Raw genomic sequence first — 26,771 nt, 5'->3', positions numbered from 1 at the left:
TCCAGACATCAATCATCTAAACTGCTTTAGGTACCTGCAGTTCCACCTATCTATGAATCTATTGATCAAGTGTCTGGCTGGCTGCAGTGACATTCACACAAAGCCAAAGCAGACGTGCTGGAGTGAAAAGGAAGCCAGGCTGCTGTACTGTGTACACCGTAGTGCCGCATGCAGAAACTGCAGAAGGGAAGGGAATGAGAATGGAATGACCTGGGGACCCCCTTTGGAGTAATCTCCTGCTTCTTGAGCAGGTGGTAGCATGCAGTGAAAATGGGGCACTTCTTGCAGGCTCATTCAGAAAAAATGTTTGTTATATAACTGCAAATACACTGGGGATTAAAGACTTCAGCTACTGGACTTTTTCTTCCAAGGCTGAAAATACACACAGAGCTTTACTGCAAGTGTCACAGTACAGCAAACACAGGCAAGATTTCTCAAATGTCACCAGTAACTTTAAATCACTTCAATTTCAGTAGACCAATGCACACTGCAGCTGAACGTTTTAAAAATCTATTGGAATAATTTCATAAATCTTACCTGTTGCACAATACAGGAAATAATATATTTCTTTTTATCATCATTACAGATCCTCAATGGTTCAAGAAACTCATATGAATCATTCCGATTCCACAAAGGAACCCAGCTAGTAAATAAAGCAAAGCTTTGAAAGGAAGACAATGGCACATGGCTCTTGAAGGAGTTGCTGTAAATTGAAAAAGGCAATGTTGGCTTCCCTTTACGGTTTCCAGCAGGAAATAAACCTAACCTTGTAACTTCAATTGATGTGATTCAATGAGAGCAGATGGTAGTTTCATTGTATTAGCTTTATATTCTCGCAGCTGCTTTGAGGTAGGTTTCATTTAGTGCTCCACTCCACACATTCACTCATACTGCCCTCAACTTTTAGTATTTCTCTCCTGATCTTTTCGGCTTCTTTGGCAGACATGTGAAGGTCAGATACAATAACGAGTGAGAATGGAATAATGTTAGACTCCTAAACTTGAGACTGAAAAGTTGATTGAGCCTTGGCCTATCTGCATTAGGTGGTGTAAATAGCATATACCTAATCAGTAATTAATGACAAAATCAACTAGATTTTGCTGTTTTTTTTGGACATAAATATATATTTGTCTGGCACCCTGATAGTGGCATTCTAACCCCATCTTCAGGAAGCACTAGAGCATTGAGGCTACCCCCTTGCTGTGATCACTGGTAGGCTGTTAACCAAAGTGACGCAGAGCTCAGAAGCTGCAGTGCATGTTTCACACACAGACCACGTTTGATAGGGCTGGCGTTCCTTCAAACTCGCCCTGTCTATCGGACTCCAGGCACTGAAAGAACAGGCAATTGGTCAGCCTCTCTGCTGAAACCACAAGCTAATCGGATTTGGGCGCAGAGTAGAGAGCATCGCTTGCTTTGCCTTGGCATGGCGCCAAAGTGGCAGAGTCTGTGCCACGCTGCCTTGCACCATTCTTTACAGGGGAGCAGAATGCACCAAGGCAGGGCAGTTTGCACTGCTTCGGCTCTCATTGTTTCTGCGGCATTTTGCTATTACAGGCAGTGAAGATATTACAGAAAGGAGTCCTCAAATGACACAAGGTCAGGGGACCCCCACTGTCCACAGCACACATGCTCTCTTGCAATAAGCTTCATTTTCAATAGAACATTTACCTTGTATAATATGTGTGTGTATGCGTTTGAAAACGCATTGTTAATTATTCATTTGTAAAACCTCTGCTTTGTCTAACCAGTTTGGGTGGGGTTCTGTGTGTTGAGAATGCATTTACAGCTAGGGGAAGGGAATTAGGGCAGGGAAGCCAGAAAGGCTGTGGAAAAGAACAGAGCCTATATAAAATGCTAAAACTGGAGAGTACTTCATTGTGTTTCTTACAGCCAACAAACACCATACTAATTTGACAAGGGAATTCGTCCAGACATGGGAAATATTACTTTTGTTCTGTATTAGGCTATCAAATTATAAATGAATATGTTTAGAAGAGGTCACAATTACACAGGACAGGCGCTTTATTTAGCCTTTATACTATAGAGCCCTTCAACTGCAAGACAGTGCCTGTGAAGGCTCTGCCCAGCCAGGACTGTCATAAAGATTACATTCGGACATTAGGGTTGCCAATGCAGCACATGTGCATATGCCTGTGTGGCATGTTAACATCCAATGCTCTGTGATTGACTCACTATTATTCAGAGACGACCCACACACATAAGGCAGTCCTCTGCTAGTGTTATATATCAATTTGAATAAAAGCATACATATATCAAAATGGAAAACATTAGTACAGAGAAGAACCAAAGATCTTATTTGTAAAAATCCAGCGCCTTTAATATGGGACCTGCCTACTCAGCGTGACTGGATAGAGGTGAGAAAGTGAGCCTGTTCTATTCCAATGGGAGAAGTGAATGCGATTAAAAAAAACAGGCTTTGGGCCAGGGCCAAACAATAGGGCCAGGTATAGAGAGGTGTAGGTGTCTGGGAGGAGGTTGAAACACTGGCATAGGGGTTCCGACAATACAAATTAGAATGCCCTGAACTTTCAACTGAAACACTTTACACTTTGATTTGCCTTCGTTATAGAAAAGAGTTTAAAGACAAGAAACAATATCTTATTTGGGAGTCAAGGACATTCTGAAATTGTTTTATAATTTATAGCAACTGTGTTATATTTGGGTCTTCTGCACAAATGTAGGTTATGTTTGTTTGGTCAATTTTCCAGAACTAAAAACCAAACAAAGCTGACAAAGGTGTGGTCTTTAGATGGAAGAGCTTTACAGTGAACCAGGTACATTACCGACAACGGAGGTCAGAGGTGGACCTCCTGCAGTTCATCTACAGTATGAATGGGTTAGATTTTCTCTTGTGCAATGGCCAGAGCATAGAGCTCTCTCGCTGTCCTTTTCCAAGTAATTCATTTTAATTTCTTCAAGGGTGAATGATTTATTTCTTTTGAAATTACAGCACAGTTGCACCTTTTAGAAGAAATCACCGTGCAGGTTTTTTTTTTCTTTTTTGTCATTGTGGTATTAAATAGCAACATGCACAAATGAAAAATGATTAACAAAATTAATGATGTTAACTGTGTAAAACATTTGCAAGACACTTCCCTTGGATGATCAAATGAACCAAGTTGTCCTCTTACTCACACGGTTCATAAAACCACTCAATACAGCTCAGCTGTGTATACTGCAGGTCTGCCAAGGTTCTTAATAATGTGGTTTAAGCATTTAACCACCCTGTGCCATGCCATCCGATTCACATGGGTTTTCCCTCCTGTCCACCCTATCACTCCCAGCACTCCCTAGCAGCCTTGGACCATGCAGACATGGAGGACTGGTCCTCCAGACCCGCAAAGCAGCACAGAATTTACCTCAAACCAAGTCGAGCTGTGCTAATCACTGTAGATAATACTGCTAATAGCATGGCATTTTTTTTCTTCTAGAAACCAGGTGACGCTACACAGTAAGCAAAGGTAAACAGTAGCACATTAAAAAGGGAAACGCTACATCCAAATATTCTGCTCATCTCAAATTAATCCTGTGCACTGGAAGACAATGGTAGGTTGGAACAAAAACTAACAGAGGGGGCGGAGTGAGCTACACCTGCTCCTGTATATCCCCTTAACCCACACTGACGCTGGCTCTGTGACTCACCAAGATCCTTAGAGCCTTGACTTTCGCTGGCAAGTTCACCCATCCTCACCAGTGCGTCGAAGTAGCCCTTTGCTGCAAATGTCACACCTGGAAATATGAAGTATTGGGCATCAAAATATGGCCAACGGCTATTCCTACATACAGACAAGGGGCTGGATTCATAAAAGCAAGCCTGTAAACGCACAGGACTGCAGTGCACTTATAGGCCCGTTAATGCTTGATGAATACAGCCCCACGTGCCCCAGTGTTAAAAAGCTTTTCACCATCAACAGCAGTGCAAAAATAAATATATAAAAATAAATAAAAACACATTGGGCCTACACAGTAACAGCATTAAGGTTACATCTCTGCGTAAAATATGTTTTTGTTCATTTGTGCAGAGATATACTATACAGTGTGATCCCTACTGCAGCAACAATACTACAATGAACTTAACTTTTGACCTTTATATCTCAAGTGTGACTCGTGACGCTCATAGCAATCCCCCACCCTCACCACCCCAGTCTGAGCACTGACCATACAGCTTTATTTCTACACATTGTGTCTTTCAATTCAATGCAAAACAAAATAAGGGAAGGATTTTGCAAAAGAAAAACAAAGTTGCAGCAGGGCTTGTTAATCTCCAAAAGCCATTCTCCAGAAGAAGAAAAAAGCTATTCAGAACCAAAAAGCTTTTACCCAACCCCACCACCACTTCCGATCAAATACATTTTAAATGAATAAGCTACTCTGCATGCTAAAGTTGAAACTTGACACCTTGGAAGTAAAGCAGCACACCTTTGCAAGACAAAGTGTTACTTGTACGACTGCAGGTTACCTCTACTGCTGTAAGAAAGCTAATTGCAATTAATGCACAGCTGAATTTACGGTGCACTAAGCCTACTGAAGGGGCATAAGGGACATAACTGGGACACCAGAGAGAACCTTCGCTTTGGTTTGTTATCTCCACGCTGCATACCTACTGTGCTGCCTAGAGAAAAAATAGGAGTCCTCAAAAGCAACAGGATTTTGCAAGACACACTCCGTTAAAACACAATTTGTAGAGAGCGGGAAAAAAGCACAGCTGTCACCTGGACTTGTGAGTGAAACACTGCTAGTGCGGCGCAGTGAAGCGGGCCTGTGCTCTCAGTAGTTAATAAACACACAGACAGCTGAGGATGACATTGCAACCTTCAACAGAAAACTCAAAGTACCAAATGATACTTTTTTGGGGAAAAAAAATTCAGTATTTATTCACGGAAAAAATTTGTTTTGGATACAAACTGCTGCATCCTATTTTGAGGACAGTCCAGTCAGATGTGCGTGTAATCAGACCAGTGAAATTTCACACTGGCTGGTTACCCTAACGATACAGTTAGAGAATTTAAATAAAATCAATGAGTCATCACGTGTCATGAATGAACTGATTTACATGAACACTTGGAAGGTAAAGTGTTTCTACCTTCCAGTTTGCAAAGAGGTTATTGAAGGTAAATGTTAGACAATGCTCTATTTATCGAAATATCAAGGACGCCTGTTCGTTGCAACAAAAACATACCATGTCGTCACCTGGGAACCCCATGCTGTTTCTGTGGAAACGAACCCTGATCGATTTCAATATCTTTTAAAGAGCAGAATCTAGCGACCCTAAAAAGGGACCGTATGCATGTCTTTCTTGATGGACGTCATCCTTCAATTTGCTGGGCCATATGGGTGCTCCCATATTTGGGTATAGGATCCCATATATATATATTATAAATATAATAATATATTACATATATATATATATATATATATATATATATATATACGTTTTACTTACTGCAGTACTTTGTTTTAATGGCTATGATGGAGCCAACAAAAATAAATGTATTGGCTTTAGATGATTCACACCTAAATACAGGACTTGAAAGGACTCTTTCAAGGAAACAGTAATCTGCTGGTGTCCAGAGGCAACTCCAAATCTGTTCGCCTGAATTCAGGAGGATTAGTGGCTAAATCTCCTCGATTCCCCTAAGATCTGTGGTGAGGACAGAGGATTAAAAACCTGATGGCGAGGAAATAACTAAGCTAGGAAGTCACATTCTCCTGTCCTATTAATCCACTACTGGACCTCAATCCTGAACTAGCTAATTTACAAACTAGGTAAATCATTTCCTAAAATCCACCCCAGCCCACCCTGCCACAGTCGCTCCTCCTTTGAACTGTGATTAGGTGTACCTTACTATATCTGGTACAGCCGCCCAGCCAAACCCTTCACAAGGCATTCAGGATCTTGCTTTGTATCAGCTACAAACACTTAATCCTTCCACAATCTCATCAAATATTTTCTATTTGCTTCAAGTCTTGGTGCTGAAGGCAATGGGTGCGGCAGTGGATTACTTACATAGGAAGATGTCCCTCACTAAAAATGAATCCTGTTTCTCTTCCTTTTAAATGTCTAGCTCAGTTTTTGCAGTTCTTTGTGAATGCAGCTTTTCACCAAGGGCTGCAGCAGACTAATGACCACCAAATCCCAAAGCAGCATAACCCAGGGGAAACAGCTTCTGGGTAGACAATAAAAGACCACCACCAAAAGTTCATCTTGACCGTTTTCAAGAAGAGTTCAAATATTTTCTTTTAGTGTGGGTTGCTAAGCATTCCCGGAGCTATGGCGCAATGCTAACAAGAAAAAGGCTACCAAACAAGCTTAGTTTGCCCATTTAAAAAAAAAAAAAAAAACTCCAGGTTTTCCCAGCCCTTGAATTGCTTTATTTTATGTTCTGAACCAACCAGCTGCTTCCCAGCCAGTGAGATGCTTTGATCCCAAAGACACTGCAATGATCTAGGTGACCATGCAACCCAAGAGCTTTCTGTAACCTTGTGTGGGACCAAATTTGCATTTCACAAATTACATTTACTGTACATGTTTGTTTAAGCATGTGTTGCTTTCAAAACTGCCCTGCTGTACATGGCCAACTGAAGTGCATGGCAGCTGAGATTTACTAGCAAGATTAGTTTCATTAGCTGTAAACCCCCTTTAAAAATTCTCTGGATGTGCTGATCCCTTAGATAATTCACTAGCATTTTTAATAGGAGCATTTCCCCCAGTGAATTATTCAACCTCTTCGTTCCTCTGCCACACTCAAGCATCGCCCAACATGGGATAGCATCTGGAACAGAATTCTATCCCCACGCAAGATCACATGCAATGGATGAGGTGTATTTAGTGAAGGCTAAAACTCCATTTCAGTGCCTTTCCCACATTCCCAAGGCAGAGAAAGGTCCCCACATAGTTTTACTATGTAACTGGGATATTCCCTCAAGACTCTTGTCCCACATTTCAGGGGGGGGCTGTTTTTAATACATTCATACTGCAGTGGAGGACAGTAGAATAATCACAAGCACACAATCGGTTTCAACCAGAACATACTGTGCAGTGTACATATTTCAAAGCAGCGAGCACTTTGGGATAAGTGTCTGCTATATATAAACTGTACAATAGCATGGAATGTCATTCAATTAGCTCAGGACACTCTGCACGGATTTGTATTTCTATAAAAGACATATAGGTCCCTGCAACTCATTATGTGAGAATTCTGGCTCTCACTACTCAGTTTTTAAAAAGCCAGTAACATTAAAAAAAAAAAAATTAAAAAGTGCTGCAGTAGTCAGGGAGTTTGCCAACTGTCTGGCAAAAGAGACACATTTAGACAGAAAATAAATATAAAATCTTATTAAAAAGAGACTTACTGGAAAGTGCCTTCTCGTAGCTCTTCCCCATGGCAACGAAGTTCCGCAGGCAGGGATTAAATTGCTCCATGATGGACTGTAACAGAAATAGCATGTTCTGTCAGCAGAGGCAGAGGCAGAGGCAAGCCTTTTCATTAGCATCCCCTGCAAGCACACAGCCCCCGCATACGAGGGCCCTGATTCATTCAGAAATTACTCCTACACCGAGCTGAGGCGCGAAAGACAGAGGGGAGCCTACGCACGTCACCCCCGCCCCCTCCTCCACAATGGCTTACTCATCCCGCTGGCATCATGTCGCCTACACACTGCTCATCAGGATTCTTCTCAGCAATGTAACTGGTTTTCTAGCATAGTACACACTGATCTGAAGGAAAGATAGAGGACTATTGTGGAAGTTAGGGAAGGGGAAGCGGTTTAACCCAGTAGTTCAAGAGAATCGAGACAGAGGGTGGCAGTGTGACTTTGTGGTACCAGCCGAGGGACCAGCAGTGGGGTGTGGTGGTTACAAAAGAGGGACTGGGAGGGAAGCAGTGTAGCTTAGTGGCTAGAGCAGAGGGGTTGGGAGGGAAGCAGTGTAGCTTAGTGGCTAGAGCAGAGGGGCTGGGAGGGAAGCAGTGTAGCTTAGTGGCTAGAGCAGAGGGGCTGGGAGGGAAGCAGTGTAGCTTAGTGGCTAGAGCAGAGGGGCTGGGAGGGAAGCAGTGTAGCTTAGTGGTTAGTGCGGAGGGACTGGGATTGTCATTTATTGAACTGCTGGCATTATTCACACACTTCTTATGAAACACAGCATTATGCTGTGGCGTGTCACTCCTGAATAGCCTCTCTATTAGTCACTCAACCTGCAATGTAATGCCATTACAACTAGTGCTCCAGATCACTTTACAAAATCCTCCCCTTTTATATCATTTACATGTAAAAGAGGATTTTCCTTAAAAACTCAGTCTGGTCCAGTCAATCAGATATTAGATTAGGAAGCTTTTGTGCTGCAAAACCCTGAGTTAGCCCACTCTCAACCTGCAATAATAAACATATTTGATGACATTTTAAAAATGCATTAATATACCAAACACATACCAAATATGGCGATAAGGTTTTTATTAAATTGTGCCTTCCAGCTTCAATGCCTACATCCATGTGGAATAAGAATACCATTCGCTGCTGGGATATGCTGCAAAGCTATTTATATACACATTAGAATATATTCCACTGGATTTTGTAAAAACACACTAACGAGATAGCTGGTTTGGGAGGAGCAGCCAGTACATTTTAAAAAGATACACTGAAGAAGCCAATGGGAAAAACCCAATATTTAAAACTACAAGATTACAGCCAAAACATGAATCTGTATCAGAGACAGGAGTAAGCAGGCCTCATTTAATTGCATCAATTTGTCTGATCACACATCGCTTTTGTAGTGTTCAGAGATAAGGGCTGTGTAGCTTCCCAAATGTAGCGGATGGTTTATACTGGATGTCATTATTTTCCAGAAGCAGCAAGGTGGTGTGAGGGGTTTAGCACAGCAAAACTACAGCACAAAAAAAAAAATGATTTGAGTGGAGGAGAGTCAAAAGCAAAACAGCTGCCATGAGTCACCACAAATTGTATTCCACCTGGAGTTTTATAATGGCATGCCTGTCATTGACAGCCTTGACAAGAACACATAATACAGATCATCCAGTGAAACAGCTCTGTATTATACAGTGTCGATAGAATGCAGTTTTGACTACTGCACCCTCTCGAATTGCAGCTTCGCAGCACTGAAGCTACGAGAACTGCAATTTGACAGCCATGCGCTATAACAAATTACAGATCGCCATTTGTCACCATCATAGCTTTTTATTTCTCAGCCTTAAATATTAGGGAATAACAGATGATATACAAGTAGCATAAATTACAAATTTAAAAATACTAATTTTTATTAACAACCAAAACAGGAAGTCTGGAGTTGATATAAAGCAGCATTGATGGCAAGGTGTGGTTGAGTAGAAAATGTAAAGAATGCTTTTTTATGCTTCGTACATCACACTGCCATAGAGTAGTTGCAGATCAACCAACCATGCCTCCCAGACCCTCTGGAACACAACGCTGCTCTGAGATTGGACAGTGCTTCTTTAATTAGTACACCATGTTAGACAGGCATAGGCATGTTCATTAAATTATAAATCAGCATGCAATGTCACATGGCCGGGCAGCATTAGGAACCCTGCCCTGTTTACATGCATTTGGAAATTGCATTGGGCTGGCAATACACACTACGATTAAAAGATTGTTCCCCTGACTCTCCTACAGGTTGAGACAGACATGTGTGCTGTGGAAGAGATTCAGCTCCAAATTGATGGGCTTATCCATAAGTTTCAACACACACCCATTAGTACAGGAGGTGCTAAAATAAAATGTAGTAAAGACAGACTTCTATACTTTTTTTTTTTTTTTTTTTTTGCACAGCCTGATTCCTTTCTTCTGCAGGACACAAGAGATATGGGAACACAGGGATGGATATACAGCAAGACTCTCATTGCATAGTAGTCTAATCCATTCCAGGTTCCACTGTGAGCTAATGGAGAGTTCTAGTTCTCATGGTTTTTACTGGAATTGCTAGAGCTGCCACTAGTTAGGTTTCAAAATTTTCTCCATCTTTCAGGTGAGTCGTTGTTGTAAGTGACTGCAGCTGATGCACTGTTCACACACACTAGTCTATGTAAGTCACCTTGGATAAAGGTGTCTGCAAAATACACAAATTATATAAGTCTCGGTGCTGGGGGAACCAGTTTCATCAAGTGTGTAAACAATATTTAAACCAGACAAATGCTGCAGAAATTACAAACCTCAACCGATGTGATAGCTGCCGAAATGTGCCAAAACAGCCCCCAGTTTTTGAGGGATGTAGATATTTTTAAAAATGCCTGCCAATACTATGTAACAGAACCTGTACAACATCATCTCGCAAGGTTTAGTATTACTACCACTATACCACAGTAACTATATTGTAACACACATTGTATTATTACAGCTATACTATAAAATAATACTGCAGTAGTACTGCTTATTTTCATACCATATACTACTTACTACTGCAGCTGCTGTGCAGTACGTAACTAGTATTTTAATATACAATAAATGACTTTGCACTGCAAAGGAGGGTCAGTCAGAGAATCGCGTAATTATTTATAGATACAAAAAAAGCAGACCAATTCACTATAAATAGAAAATCCACTCTATTACTACTTAATCCAAAGGATTGTGCTGCGCTGACACATACTGAAGCCTCACACCATACAGGTTAAACACTGGCAGGTGGCACACCCATTCTGTCTAGTTCCTGGGTACACAAAGTGATGTTTATTGCCAAGGACTTTCAGGCTTGTCTTGATTTTCAGCGCTCCTATCAAGAGTTTCCATCTCAATTACACATTTAAAAAAAAAAAAAAAAAAAAAAAAAAAAAAAAACGCCCGAACAAGAGAAAGTTGCATTCTGGGACTGCTTATGTCCTCGGGCCAAGTATGCAATCTAAATGCATCAGCTACTTCATATTTGTTCTAGACTGAATAGCAAATTCACTCCAATAAGCCATAAATTGAGTCTGTGTGATTAACTGTTTACAGACTGCAAGAGGGAAGCCAGTGCAGTCCAAGAAGTTAGGGTGAAGGGAGTGGGAGGACAAAGTGCCCAGCCATTCAAGGCGATGGACTTGGAGACAGCTGAGACCCATCACGGGCAGCGGGAGTTATGCAGCCATGGACGGATGCACTCGGTGCTGGGCTCTGGGGTGTGTATTCCTCAGTCAGCAGCAGACAGTGACAGCAGGAGACAGAGGTAAATGGGACAGGGAAAGGAAAAGCGAGAGAGAGAAAGAGAGAGAGGAGACAAATCCTGCACTCAATCACAAGCAGATTATCTAGCAGTGGACAAGCCTGGAAACAAAGGGAGAGTGAGAACGAGAGCACAGACACTGCTGAACACACATGCTGCATATTATTATTAATAATAATAATAATAATAATAGACTCCTTTTAATGAAGCTGATGAATTATGTTAACCTCCTGATTTACTCAAGTTCTGCTTTCCTCCCCCAGCAGCAGTCCGCAGCTGTTCTGACAACACACAAGCAATGCTGCACACCCTTCAATGCAGGATTCGGGTCAACCCACAAATCTGCAGAAACCGCTTTGTTGGCATAAAGCTCAGCAATTCTATTTTTCTCCACAAAAAAAAAAAAAAAGAAGATTCTTGTTTATCCCTTTGGATAATTTATTTAGCTGGAATAATGGGATGCAGAGATAGATTTCTTACCTTGGATTCTTGCTGCATTTTCGCCTAGGGGAATTTTAACAAGTGACATTTTCCAAAAATTGTTTTTCTAAAACACTGATGTATAAATGACTGGGATGCTTGTCAGTGCGTGTAGATACTATAGACTACTATATTTTCTTTAAGACTCGACAGATCATACTAATTCGGTGTATGATCACCTCCCTTTGTGAAACCACTACAGTAAAGTCCTGTGAATCAGAGTGTGGGGGCTGCACTGTAATTACAGTGAGGTGTGCGGAGAGGGGGTGGGAGCACTCAGTACAGTGACAACAGCAAACCTGCCTCCTCCAAGTTAAAGTTGTACGGAGGAGTCTCTAGCATCATTATATAATTAGAGGGCACCTAACAAAATGAATAGCATTCTCATCAAGGAAGGCTACCTCCGATCTCCCCGTTTCCAGCCTCTAGGCTGCCTGCCCCAGCAGCAAGAGAAGACTCTCCCACCCACTCAACCTTTCTCATTCACACACAGACAGACTGCAGGCTTTCGGAATCCCTGGGTGTTCCAATGATGTAATGGAGCATATGAATTCTACAAAAGTTCTGATCAGAATGTGTATTCTTTGCCTGTTTATTTTATTTTAAAAGTGAGCACCTCCACTAGTACAAAGAAAAACGGTTAAGATTACAGTAAAGGACAGTCAGATGTGACACCCAATGCTACCTCTGTATCTTCAACTTTTGTGTATATGAAATGTATGCTGGCAAGAAATATTCACTAATTTCACTCATTAAAAAATGTGCAAACTATACATACCAGATTATGAGCAGAATTACTGAATTCCGTTTAAATGCTGTACAGTATATGCATAGTTTACATGCGTAAATATGTCCATAGTGAGCCATCAGCAAAATGAAGTTGCTGGAGATATTGTCCGTTTACAGTCCTTTCATCCTTGCTAATTAACTTACTAACTGCCTCCCATAACTCTCATCTTGTTTCAGAGTGCTACAATCTGCATAATTATTTGTAATCTATTCATATTGGTCTCTCAATCTGCATATAATTCTCGGATAATATTCTGCTTCCAGCAACACGTTTAAACACAACTTTGCAGTGATCACCTTTGTTGCATCTCTTTCTTTCTCACTTGTGCACTCACTCGCTCCCACATCAGAATATCTCATCACCTCTAGTGGCGCTTTCCCCAAGTGGACATCTGACAACACTGCGCTCGGAGATATTTGAAACCTGAGCCTGTTACTGATATAGTTAGTACTCACCAAGGTGTATTCAGCAACATTGACTAAGAAATCGTACTACAAACATGTCCAATTCAAAACACACACAAGGGGATACACCTACCAGTATGGGTGTTTATCTACTGTCTGGTATTTTAAATGCTTTTCATTGTAATAAAATCACACACAGTATAATACTAGATAAAGCTGTATCGTCAAAACCTCATTAAATCTTTCTCAGCTGAGGTTTGTAGAGCATGCCATTACATTCCTGTGCAGAAACACAGACTTGCCATGAATACCAGAAAGCTCCCCTAGTTCCAAACTCATTACTGTAGTTCCTTGGCTCCTCCCCTTGTAGAAATTTTGACACTGACTCTGCAAGGACACAGCTTAGTCAGCTGGTTTATGTTGCTAGGATACCATCCATGTTGGTCCAAACAAAAAAAAAAAAAAGTGAAGCAATCAAAAAAGAAGTGGCAGGCACCCCCGATTCAGACAGATTGTTATTAGAAGAAAGACCCAGCCCTAAGTGTGAAACTGCTGTTTACTTATCTGCTCGAAAGCCATAGCAACAGAAGAATTCCCTCAGTGTTACAGGTATTCTATTTACAGCATTCTGAGTACAGCGGAGTTCAAACAGTTTCTATTCTTGGTGTTGCAAGTTCTTTCTGAGCAAAAAAAAAAAAAAAAATATATAGATTTTTGTATACAGCAGTTCTATTTATTAGAAACCTATCTGTATTGACAAAAAGCATACATGCAGCACTGTGTCAATTTTAAACAATTTTTTGCAGAAACACTTCATGACTGGCTGGGACTGTTTTTCACTGTAAAAGACACTGAGGATCCCTTTGTTATGGAGTAAATACAGGTCATCCTCAATGTCAACTGAAGTGCTTTGTCTGTGAACAGATTTCCATGTGTGTGTGGGGGGAGGGGATCAGGATCCAGGAGCAATAAAATGATATGTTTTGATGTTTATGTTTTTGTTGTCATGCTTACAGAAGCTAATCTCTTCATTAGTCGAGCTACAATACAGCACAGACTTGAAAAGAAGCAGCCGGTCGCACCCTGACCTTTCACATTCTTAGGACTCAAATCAGTACATACCCAGTGGAATCATTTTGCGTTACTTCTCAGAATGGGTGCCAGAGAGAGTTAAACTCTATCAGTCCCAATGAACAGCTCAAAGAACTTTCGCTCTAAGCTTTTCAATATAACCTCATACCATAATACTACATGGAAAAGAAATAGTAAACAATGAGGTAATGTCTTAGCAAATGGATAAGAGATGATCACATATAACAACCATGTATAAACCAGTGACGTGCATGTGTACACTTGCATAAACAGCATGCTTGCACAAATTTACTATTAAGGGAACATAGGTTTCTGAATTCCCCTTGGATTGAAGATTCATAATGAGATTGAATGGATTCAGGGTCATGCTTTCAATAGGGCAGCTGCCCCTTGCAGTTTCTCTTGCAGTAAAGCTTGACTGAATCAACGTGGGGGTGGGGGAGTGGGGGAGTGGGGGAGCAACAGTGAAATGACTGCCAACCTTCTCCTACAACTCGTAGGCAAATGGAGAGAAAAAAAAAAAAAAAAAAAATCAGTACATTCTATTCCAACTACCAACTATGAAACACCCACCCACACACTGACACACACTGAGTCAGCCAAACCAAACTGCATGAAGACCTGAAACTTCTGGGCAAGAGACTGATGTAGCATGCGTCTGCATCTGAAAACTGTGCCATAGCCTGCTTACTGTCTGGCACCTCCTTCCAGAAATGAGGCCATTCCCTTCCCACCATTTCAAAAAAAAAAGTAAATACACTTCCAAATGAACAGAGATAACTGCAGTAAAACTCCTTCAAGATCTAATAACTGCACCTCCCGCCAAGGTGGAACCAGCACAGGAAGGACTTCAAAGGGTACATGGACACCCCCAGCACAAAGGTTAAATAATCTCAGAGTCTCTTTCTCTACAGCTCTGGCACAGGGTTATGGGGCTCTGGCAAGCTTCTACTTGGAAGCCTGGCTATAGAACTTGTAAAAGTTGCAGGACAGGAGACCGCTCACGTTGTCCCAGGGACTGCTCTGGAGCACAGCCAACCAAAACCAGAGTTGCAGGAGGTGTGTCTGGAGCTTTGTGTTGCTCTGAACTGTCTTGAAGATCACTACCAATACATCCCTTCAAGAAGTCTTCAGCATCTTAGATTGGACCGGAAATAAAAATAAAACTTGCAAGACATTCCATGCCCCTTCTTTTCCATTCCTCCGTTCTTTAAAGGAGATCACTTTTTCTCCACAGTATTTTTTACCCCCTTCTTTACAGTCAAATGTACAAACCACTAAAACCCCATAACTGGCATGTCTGCAATCACGCTACTGTTTTTCAATTCTGCAGGCAGAAATCTGCAGAGCAAAACCGTTCATCTGGACAACACAGATAAGCCAGTTGGCTCATTAAGCTGTGGCTGAGTGCTCTGCAGACTTTCAGAGATTTATTTTCTGCCTGAGAAGGAGGGCTTTGTTATGGAAATGGTGGGTTGTAACAGACCTGCTGCACTCCAGTCACGCTAAATTGTATCAATCAGCTGTGCAGATTACCCCCCCCCCCCCAAGTTAGTTAACCGTTAGTTAGTTCACTAGCCTTTCATTTGCATTTCTTCTGCTTTGACTCTGATCTCTCAGGCTCTTCAATTTGCACCAGGTCAGATGTACAGTGGGGGGTTTATAATAGCTGTGAGTAGGGAGAAGGTGGGGTGCTGAAGCACCCACTTGTGGATGTGGGAATCTTAAAGAAATTGTAAGGGGCAGATATGATACAGAAGACCATCTGCTGCATCTATTGCTAGTCAGGACTAACAATGAACCTGTCACAAAGTACGGTGCCCATCTGACGCTTACCACTGTTTGTTGCAAAATAAAAATAAAAAAAAAACCACTATCCAATTAACTAGAAAAAAGTGTACACACACACACACACACACACACACACACAGAAACATAAACTACATTTCATTGGTGAACAACCTGAGTGGGAATTTAGAAGGAAGGAACATAAAAAGTACAATATGACATAAACATCACAATAGAACAAAAACTAAAAGTCATTGATAATCCAAACGTATTTCCCTAAACGTGTTCTGTTGTGGAAGGAGCAATGGCTCCAGCGATACCTGCCATATAACTCAGCTGAAGGTCAGTGTTGTAAATTGTCCCTTTGGTGGGAAGAGAGGAGTAAAGGAATGTCCCCCATTCTCCCTAATCATTTACAACACATTGAATACAGGTAAAAACCATAAGAACTCTATTTAAACGTTTAGGCTAATACTCATTAAGGCAGTGGTCACAACGTTTGTCTACTTGGTTCTTGGAAGACACAAATGAATCAATAGAATAAATAAAGCAGATGACTGCGTTAGGATTGTGCTTTGCGTTACTGACTGGAATTGTAAAAGAGTGAATCGGAAATCTTATTTATAAGCAACAATGACAGGAATTGCACATATCATTAATTGTGCTGAAAATAACACTAACAGCTGGCAGCAACAACAAATGTCAAGAATCTAGATTGAGCAGTAAACTCGGTTAATTCAGTAGTTCATTCCCGTCCGCTGAGGACAAACTGGGTATTATTATCCTGGAGACGACAATCCCCCTGGAATAGCGAGAGGCAAACATCTCATTTAATAATCCTAATTATTAATTACAAACAAGCAGAGAGTTCATAGTAGCGGTATCCACTGGACTTGTTCATTTAAAATACGACTAGAATCGTTATTTGTGTAACAGTGTTAGAATTTTTTATTTTTATTTATTTTTGCTGTTTTTATTATTTGGAATGTTGATTGTTCACCAAAACAATTCAGAAGTTAACTTTAACAAGATTTTAAAAATAATAAAGACTGCTGAACAGAAGTGAGGATATTATAATATTATAAGCAAACTTTTTTTTTTTTTTTTTTTTTTTTTTTTTTTTTTTTTAAAGAAACTATATTGAATTGTTAAGTGTTTGTTTTTAATTCTCAAAAAAAAAAAAAAAAAGAAAGAGATCACAAGAAATAGTGTGCCAGTCACACTTGTGGCTAACCCACAAAAAAATAAAACATCTTTTTTAAGAAGTAAAGGAGACAATCCTATCTAATACACAATTCAAACACAGATAAAAAAATGTCACACTGCTACAGTAGTTAAGCAACTTGATCTAGCGCGCTCCTTAACCTGCCGGCGTCTTACCTTATAAACATTCTCCGTTATACGGTGCACCTCTTCGGTACGAGACATCTTGGAGGACCCGGTCAAAACCATAGACAAGCCCTTTCTTACAGAGAAATTATCCAACAAACAGTACAAATAATAAGATGCTATTGCAAAAGAGAGGTGCAGTAAATATGCGCGCACTGAGACTACTGAGTCGCAGCTTTTATAGAGCACTCCGACTCACTACTACGCTGCCAGCCCACGCATTAAATTAGACAGCGTGTGGGACAGGAGAGGCGAGCTGCTTGGTTCTGTCACCTAACATCGTTCCTCCTCCTCCTCCTCCTCAGCCTAGCACCGCCCCTCTGCCCACCGGTCCCTGTCCACTGCACCTGATCCTGGATATAAACCCGCCCATCCACGCAGCTCATTCGCTGACGAGCCCTTCAAGTTTACGCACATCCAACAGCATCACAATCACTGCACCCGACTCCCATACCTGTCTGCTGCCCTGCCCCTCAGTTCGCTGGTCTTTCTCACAGCCCAGCCCCCTTTCCTTGCTTCGGCCGACCCCACTAACAGGTGACAGGTAACCCCATTATCAGCCTTGAGTAGGAAATGTCACCAAGCCGCTCACCTCAAGCCCCTGCTCCACTGACTCACAGACCTGGCCCCGCTATCTGCTTTAACCACTACACGGTCTCCCAGTCTCTTAGCTCTAACCACTAGGCCACATTGCCTTCCATTCGCTCAGACCCTGCTAGACCACATGTGCTATATTTATTACTCCACTTCAGTGATAATTATATTGCACCACACATTTTTCCAAATGATGCAACCAATGGTATGCCAGGCATCTAAGCAACACTGGGGTTTGGTAAATTAAGCAGCTGATGTTGCACCCCCTATACAGCATAAATAGATTTTTAATACTGTACGTTTTATTTCCAGAATCCATTCGAGCCTATGTTATCTGCGTTTTAGAGACTTCTATATAAATACCCATTTAGTACAGAAAACGGTATTTACAAAATAAATAGCAATAGTGCCTGTGCATGGGACTGTAATATTATTAGACAATATGTTATTAAACCTGCATAGTACAGAACACTCGCCAACCAGGTTCTGAGAGGAACCCCCTCTAGTGGTCACCATGCTTCATTGCAACCTGTTGACTTGACTAAGTGCTCCTTTTCAGTTCAAACAAATTTGACCTCTAACACTAAAAGTGTCATGTTGGCTATGGCAATAACTCAGCAATTAAGCAACTAATTCCCTGCAGGAATACAGCTTGCACAGCGACACAGTAAAAAACACGTTAAGTGCATGTCAGTCGGTGTCAAGCCGCAAGCAGCCTGACACAGGTGCCTGAGCGGGGGTACCGTTTGTCATTTGATTATTACTTTAGATGGCATAACAGTGGCAGTGACTGCTCCATAACGTTTGTAAAAGGCAGAGCTATACTCGAGCTTGTTCGGGTAGCTTCACAAACATGTTGCCACGTATTTACTCTTCCTTTCCTACAATACAATCAAACCTTTATTTAAAGCCACCTACAAGAAAAAAAAAAGGAACACGTTTATTAAATTGGCTTAAATGAGAACTTCTTAAATTATCAAGCAAGCGTTCTGTGTAACTTGTGCAATAAGACCACACTGTGTCTGAGTGGCTTTCACAGTGAGGATTCACTGTTCAGACTGACTGCCTGCTGGAAGGAGAGTATGGTATTTACTATCTGTGTGGAGAGAGGTGGGCTGGAGATCCTCGGAGCCAGAACTCCAATTCAGTTTCACACACTTACGCCACACTTCTGCAAGCAGTAGGCGGGGATTTCTTAGTTTAATTTGTAGCTGGTCACGACACAGCAGAAACATACTGTAAGCGTGAGGAATTATCTCTGCTGAACATACACGATACAAGAGAAACTGAACACCATACAGGACATACTTTTGTATAAATGGACAAATTAAACAATTAATGATTCAGTTCTAAGGTATCCGTTTTTTTTTTCTCCGTTCCCTATAACCCTTTGTTAGCTTATATTTAGAGCTTATGCTTTTGGCGTTTATTTTTAGACATTCCTGGGCTTTTTGGTTTGTGGACAGAAATGGGTGTTCAAACGTGAATGTGCCTGTTCTTTCTGCTATTGCTATTCTGCTCCATTCAAATGACAGAACAGATGCGAAGAATCACAGTGTGTGCTATACCTCGATTGTAACAAAGGACGAGATGTTCTTGCAGTATTTAGAGGATGCATTCCCGAGGGTGTTATTATTAGTGTTTTTCACGTATAACCTCAAATCAGAAGTCCTGATTTTTAAATGTTCTGCTCAGAAGTGAAATGAAATGTACCCCGCTGCTGAGGAAGGTAAGCATATATAGCGAGGATGCACAGCCCAGTGATCTAGATGAATGAACACCATTCATTCTTCAAGACAGTCACAAGGACAGCATGTCCACTGAGAAAGATTGAAGTAATGCTGAAAGAAACATAGAATTCAAAGACAAAAGTCTCAATCAGAAGTCTTCCTCAGTGTATTCAATAGAGAACACTATGTGCTCTGCATGCCTACAGACTATTAGACCACGTGCTTGGGAATGCTCAGTCTGGGATACTCGTCACTTGTTCTGAGACTCTTGAGAATCGTCACCCCTAGTATTGAAGTTGTCAACATGCTTGAAGAATGTGTAGACCCCCCAGAACAAGGGACGCCCTGAATTTGACACTTAGCAAGTAAAGAAGTTGGTCATGATGGCCAGCTGGTTGCATGGTCTGTGTCCCAGTGAGGTGCCACTGATTACTGGGAATTATCTTGACCCATAACTTCCTGACCGCAAAGAATTGAGCCACACTTAAAGCTTGATGATGCATGCAATTGTTATTATTAAGGATCTCTTTGCTTTGATAAAAAAGACAGCTATGTAACATTTAATTATGGTAAATATGCCTCTCTCAAGACAGCGTGTGTGCTTATAAACAGATGAGGCATTCAGATGTGTTATTTTAAATGTGAATTCAAACAGACAAACGCCTCTTTAGAGGAAAGGTTTTTTTTTTTTTTTTTATCAGTGTGCAATTAAAGACATTATTAATTATTATTATTATAATATTATTATTATTGCGGTCCCCAGAAACCTTTAAACATTGAGAAAAAGATTATTGGGAGAAGTTAACCCTCTTAAGAATAAATAATAATAATAATAATAATAATAATAATAATAATAATAATAATACATTTAGAATATACTATAATAGTAATTCTAATAATATGCATTTTTAACAAACAGGAAAAAGCTGATTTGACAGACAGAGCAGTTAATGCCGTGCTGCATTTCAGATTACTCCCGCGATATTTCATTATTCGACAGTTTACGAATTATGATAACTCATGGTTAATCCATGTTGGCTGTAAATTGAACAAATACTCCTTCACTTACATTTCACTGTTTGTTATGTGTCACAGCGAAATAAAGAGGAGGCTCTGTACAGTGCACCGTTCTCAACCCAGAGCTGAGATACAGAGAGGCAGCTAGGAGGAATGCGCATCATCACCCACGCAGTGTGGGGATCCCACGAGTGAGGGCGTGGAGAGGAGGAGTGGCGCTGTTCTGCCAGGGCGGGGGGCGGTAGCAGTGGGTGTATATACATTCTGGAGAGTATGAATGCCAGAACGCTAATCCGTGTTTGTGTGTATGCAAGGAGGAGCTACAGATTACATTCACTGTCAGTATTTTCAAATCACTACTTTTCTTTAAGCTTTTATACATTTGTGGCTTTAAAGTCCATTCTACTGATCTATTTACATTTCAATCACTTCTTATTTTGAAGTCTCCTGAAGCTGCAGTTGTACCTTTGCTTGATAGCATCTTGAAAAGTTGAGATGAAATACATGTGACATGAAGCCATTTTATTTGCATGATTCAGGGAATTCCTATCAATGGTAATTGAAACCAGAACAATTGCAGGCTTGCCGATCAGTATAATCAAAGTCCAAATCATATCCTCATCAGACCCTGAGCCTCATAAATGCAGTCAGACTGAAGGGTAATGTAAACTAGTCTAGAATCATTTGGCCAAGGTCATGATTTTAACTGGGAGCCTTAACCAAATTTGAAGAATTTTTTAGCACCAGAAAATGAGTGGATGGTTCACTTTGTTTTAATGCCATCTTGTGGTTAACAGCCACCAATGCACCATGCTGCTACCTAAGATAACATTGTTTTGTGGTTAATTTACATAGAAAGACTAGCACCAAACATATTTCTGGAGACAGAGACTGTGTTACAAAGGTGTCCAGACTGAATGGAAAGTTAGGGGCTCTGTTACTGTGAACGAAAAAGGGCTGAGGACAGCTCGGCATTGTATATGTCTAATATAACAAATAATAATAACACAACATTATAATGTTACACATATTCCGTTAAATCACACAATGCTTGTCTGAAACAATTAAAAATACTTTTATTGTTGCAGCATACCAAAAAACTAACAGCCCCTAGACTATTTCCTAACGTCCACCTGATCTGATGATGGTATACTCAGTAAGAATTGTATTGAAGTGAAACCTCCAAGCACAGTTGGGTTACAATAACAAAACGGACATTATTTTTTACGGGATGGTAACAACTGATTGGAGAGTTAAAAGTGCACATTCACCCAGATGCATGTTAAAAGATGCTGGTGCCCGATTGCACATTTTGTGCTTTCTTTGAAAGGGACTACAAAACCAACATCATAAATTCAGCTCTGTTTTGCACTAGCTAGTGACCATTACTTTATTGAATGATGCTTACTCTCACATTTGTCCTCAGTGAGGATAAAGAGCAGTTTTCTTCTGTTTGTTTCTGCCTGCTGCTTTTACCTCTCTTTACTTTACAATTAACTGTGCCTACAATTTAACTTACTGACCTGCACAAAGTCACAGTGCATCAGAATCCAGCAAAAAAAAAATCTCTCATAGATAAAACAGTGGTTTAACTATTGAAAGGAGAAGCTACTGTGGTCAAGGTATTATAAAACTAAACAAAAGACAACCTTATAAATGTCAGTTTTTGTTTGTTTTATGATACAGATGTTTTTAAACTATTTGTGATATTCAAACTGTACCAGAGCAAAAGCTTAGGAAATCTAACCCTGCAATGTATTTATTTGAGGATACTGACCCTGCGTAGCCCTTTCAAGTGAGGATGAGGCTCTGCCCCCATGGTGGTGTAATTATCACTTGCACTTCTTTAACAAATGTCACTTGATCATTAACATCCACAAAGTAGGCAACGCAATTATCAGCAGAGCTCTCTCCCGTACTCACCTCCAGAGTCAATTAAAGCCAGGAGTGTTAGAAACAGAGGGCCCTAGTGGTTCTCTGTGGAGGTACTGCACTAGTTACAATTGTGTTTTAATACAGTCTGTTTCAATAATTCAAAAGAATCAACTTGGCAGTAGATAATTTGCATTCACCTGTGCACAACAGCTTTATGAATATGTTCCCAGGAAGACAGAATTGGACTGCTGCAGATGAAATATGATATTTATGAGGGGAGGGATGGGGGCTTAATGATTAGCTGACAGATTTCTTTCTGTTGTTTCTCATTACATAAAAAGCTTCCTCTGAGAATATCCATGGTTGCATGGCACACTGTATAACTGATATGATAAATTACAGTTCCGTTAACACACTGTCAGTATAACATACTTTGTTTAGCAACGATTAGATACTACCATTGCCTTATAATTAACTGCAGACAATGAATCAGTTCAATGCGATTAAAACATAATTAAATGTTCGTTGCCCGTTACATTTCAGAATTTTCATTCCTACTGAATTGTCATTATTAGTCATTCTAGGAAACTCAAACCTATCTACTGCTTTAAAAACACCTACACAAAGGAGACAAACCCGTCAAGTCCTAAATGGGGGAAGCCATAACCATAAATCAGAAAATACTGATAGTGTGAGACTCTGTTCTTAAAAACAAAACGAATCAAGAATAAAATCTGGCTATCCCCAGAAAAAGACTGGAGGATGGAGCAAGGATTGACAGAAGTGGAGAGAGACAGAAGGGCAATGGGGAGATGGATAGAGAAGCAGGCTGGTTATGAAGCTGCCAACAGCTGCTGTTGAGGCTTGGTTTTGCCCCTCTCCTTTTCTGAAAGACAAAACAGAAAATATGGCATGAAACGATGTTTTTGGAAACACTGTAAAATAATGAGGTGAACTATCTGTAGACGTTTTCCTTCCCCACCCACATGGCCAACACCTCTCCATCATGGTCAAATATCAGCAAAAGCTTCCTTTAAACTGAATAAATAGCACACTCTGAACTTGTACACTGTAGACATTAAATGCAAGTGACAGTAACAGAAAGCCAGCTTTAAAAACTGTTAAAGTGTTCATATTCCAGTGGCTAAGCATGAACAAAGCGAGCACTGTGAAGAGACTCAGTTCTGTGAAGCCTTGCAGGTACCTGGCTCTGTGTCTGGGACCTTGGGGAGGGGCTCCGTGGGGACCTCCGGCAGCTCTTCCACCTCCTCTTCTCCCTGTCAAGAAACATGCATTGCAATTGGAATAAGAAGACATACAACATACAAAACAAGGTGTCATATAAAAAAAAAAAAAGCAGCTCACCCTGACTGACGTATAATAAATAAAAATGTATATCTGCAACCCCAGCAGAGGATGACAAAAAACAAAGAATACAACAAACTCCAATAAGGATGAAGGTTATATACATCCCACCCTGACACAGACCTGAGTAAGAGCTTCCAATTCAGCCAGCACAGCATCCTCGTCCTCCTGTGTTAAACTTCCTGCCAGCACCTCATCTATTTGCTACGTGGATGAAAAAATAAATAAATAAATAAATTGCGATGATTTCTACACAGCTTGCAAACTTATTTCCAAGGCATCTGCACAAATACCCAGATTTGAAACACCTTAGGGTTACTTACCCTCTGATAATCTATTCCATCTTGTGTCTCCTCCATTATTCGCTCCACATCTTCAATAGACATAACCTGGAAACAAGCACATATTGATTTTACAGAAATGAAAATATAAGGAGGTTACATATTTTTTTTTTTTTTTCTGTTAAAGGCTGTCACTTTGAGGATCAGAGATATAATACACACACACATAAAAATCTGGAAAAAAAAGACTTGCATGGTAAACATAATTAGGCAGAAATTCTCTGCAATTAAATCCCTGGGCTGCTTTAATCCTTTAAGCTCATTGAGACATTGTGTTCTGAAAGCTAATGCAAAGGGCCATAAGACCAAATGCCCCTACCCTAGCAAGGTCAAAGCAAGTCATGCGAATGAAATGCATTGTTGAATCTGTAGTGCCTTTGGGCTAGCTACACTTTCATTCGAATTCATCAATTCACACACTAACTAAAAATTGCATGTGTCATCTCTGGCATTCTGCCTTGAACTGAAATTTTACAAACTGCATTTACAAACCTAAAATAAATATGGATCCTGGTGCAACAATTACAACATAATCACTGTCACCAGATTACCTAGGCAAGTTCCCCCCCAGATCAAAACCACAGTAAAACTAAATATGCTGTTATCCTAATGGAAATTAAAACACATACAGCATGTAACACCCGCCCCTCCCAAATCGTTAAAGTGCCCACAGTACCTCGTGCATCTTCTTTAGACAGTCATTGCCGATCTTTAACCCTTCAATGACTTTCATCTCAATCTGGGCGAATTCGATGTCTTGAACCTTAACGAAAACAAGTGAAGAAAACGTTTATAGCATTTTTTTTTTTTTTAAGGAAGAAAATGAACAAATTCTGTGACTGGTAGTGTGTGCTCCAGGCCAGTCGACTACTCACCATGCGCTCCAGATTGCTGATCTGGTTTTCTGTTTTATCCAGAAGCTGTTCCTGGTATCTTTTCTTTTTAAGCAGCAGCAGTGCTTTCCTGCAGCGCACACAGAAATCAAGACTTAGAACTCTGTCACAGTAACTTTGAAATTTAACATATAATTATTACACCTGCAACTGAATTCATGCTTTTCTAAGTAAAGCTGATTTTTTTCCAGAGCAGAAGTGCAGAGCGACTGAGTGCTGTTCTAACCACTACAGCACAGTACTGTATATAAAATGAAAAGGCCTCACGGTTTCTTTCCATCTCGCAGCAGCTGCCGTGCCAGCAGTCTCTCCTTCTCCAGATGCAGGTTGATTCTCTTCTGGTACTGCTTCAGCTTATCTCTCTGCTGCTTTAATTGCTGGAGGGAAGGGAGGATATTCATACAGAGCCATTAGACAGGTGGTGGCTCCAACAAAACTGAAAACGTTACTGACCATTAAGTCGTCTTTACTGCAAACCAGTAGTAGTCATATGTGGCTTTTTCAGTTCAGTACCATGCCTGGTCTATTTTATAATCACAACATGTTTGGTTTACTTATTTAAATTGAGGATCTATAGCAGTAGCCAAAACTACTGAGGATTTCTAGAATATAAGTCAGTGATTTTAATATAAAAAAGACACCTATAACTCAACTGTTCTGAAATTAATAAGTTCCCCATATTATATTTAAAAATAACAACACTTGTAATTCCTTTATTATTTAATCGCTTTCATTACCGATGGTCTTGTATTTGTGTTGTACATTTGAACAATGTATAATCTCACTGAAAAAGTGCACACAGAATTCTTGTCACACGACTTCGAAGAGACTGAAGGTTGTATCTGTTTTCAGTATGACAGCCCCAGATCGGGTTCGAATGTTTCCCTTTTGGAACTAGAAACCTTGCTGGGGAACCCCTAAAAAAAGATCAATATTACAGCATCTATCAATAATAATGAAAGCTGTTTCTCAAAACAGTAGTGTTTACTCACGTGTCACTCCCCTAAACAGACCGAGATCTAGAGTTTATACAACAAACACAAAACAACGATGACATTTCAATAACCAATGCACGCTGACGGCCAACCTTAGCAGTGTAATTTCACGTGTCTCTCCCTAGATTTCTCTTTCTTTTCACAATAAATCGGAGATTGTTTGTGATTTAATTTCGCTAACTACATGGTGTTATCCGTGCTATGGTTCCATTGTGTCGCTCACTATCGTGACTGGAATAACCTCTCAATCTGTCTGTATAATTTGCCTAGTCCAGGCCTTATTCAAACTAGACGAATGTATCACAGCAGCTTGATAGGGGTTGTAATACTTCGTATATTTTAAGAGATCGAAAATATCCCAGCATACCTGGAATCTGTCCTTACTGTTGCTATCCTTTTTTAAAAAAAAAATCTGTGTGTTCTGTATTGCCACTATCCAAACGCCTTGTTTATTATCTCCTCATCTGACACCAGGTTACCATTTTCATTTCAATTAGTATAAGAATCAACCATTTATTTCCAGTGTTTCTCATGTAATTTACTCTTCTTGTTTACATATTTTTACAGAGAATTACCAGCACGGCTCGGTCCTGTTCCGTGACTCGGGTTCGTCTCTTTCTGCCGAAAATGTTTCCCATCGCGAATCCGCATCCCCGCCGCTCTCCAAGCCTCTCGGAAAGCTTTATACACACTCCGCTTTTCCTATACCTCTCGCTTTCACTTTCTCACCATATTACTTACAATGTCAATATATTATTATTCTGTTGATGTGTTTCTTATTGTTCTAATTCACAAACTCCCCCAAACCGCACCCCTAGCAACAAGAAATACGG

General features: G+C 40.5%; 2 protein-coding genes across 15 annotated transcripts in view; both read right to left on the bottom strand.

Moving 5' to 3' along the window:
* Window positions 1-17,372, bottom strand: part of LOC121296290 (brain-specific angiogenesis inhibitor 1-associated protein 2-like) — a 48,361-nt gene extending 30,989 nt beyond the window's left edge. For 2 of the 14 annotated variants that reach the window (XM_041221666.1, XM_041221667.1), the window contains exons 1-3: window positions 17,120-17,372; window positions 7,378-7,453; window positions 3,667-3,753 (exon numbers count right to left, since the gene is read on the bottom strand). In XM_041221666.1, coding sequence (XP_041077600.1) covers window positions 3,667-3,753; window positions 7,378-7,453; window positions 17,120-17,191 — 235 coding nt within the window. In that variant the 5' untranslated portion in view covers window positions 17,192-17,372. The remainder of the gene's footprint in view (window positions 1-3,666; window positions 3,754-7,377; window positions 7,454-17,119) is intronic. The other 12 variants (XM_041221668.1, XM_041221670.1, XM_041221669.1 and 9 more) reach the window with 8 other exon arrangements.
* Window positions 17,373-21,530: 4,158 nt separating this feature from the next.
* On the bottom strand, window positions 21,531-26,734 carry LOC121296292 (charged multivesicular body protein 6-like). Its single transcript, XM_041221675.1, has 8 exons — window positions 26,514-26,734; window positions 25,211-25,320; window positions 24,926-25,013; window positions 24,727-24,813; window positions 24,033-24,098; window positions 23,833-23,913; window positions 23,549-23,621; window positions 21,531-23,230 (listed from the first exon to the last, which is right to left on the bottom strand). Exons 1-8 carry the CDS (start codon window positions 26,574-26,576, stop codon window positions 23,178-23,180), a joined length of 621 nt encoding a protein of 206 aa, XP_041077609.1. The 5' UTR covers window positions 26,577-26,734; the 3' UTR covers window positions 21,531-23,177.
* Between the last annotated feature and the right edge of the window lie 37 nt (window positions 26,735-26,771).

Source organism: Polyodon spathula, chromosome 21 (genome assembly GCF_017654505.1).
Source record: "Polyodon spathula isolate WHYD16114869_AA chromosome 21, ASM1765450v1, whole genome shotgun sequence".
NCBI classification, from domain to species: Eukaryota; Metazoa; Chordata; class Actinopteri; order Acipenseriformes; family Polyodontidae; genus Polyodon; species Polyodon spathula.
This window is presented reverse-complemented; position numbering and strand designations above follow the sequence as displayed.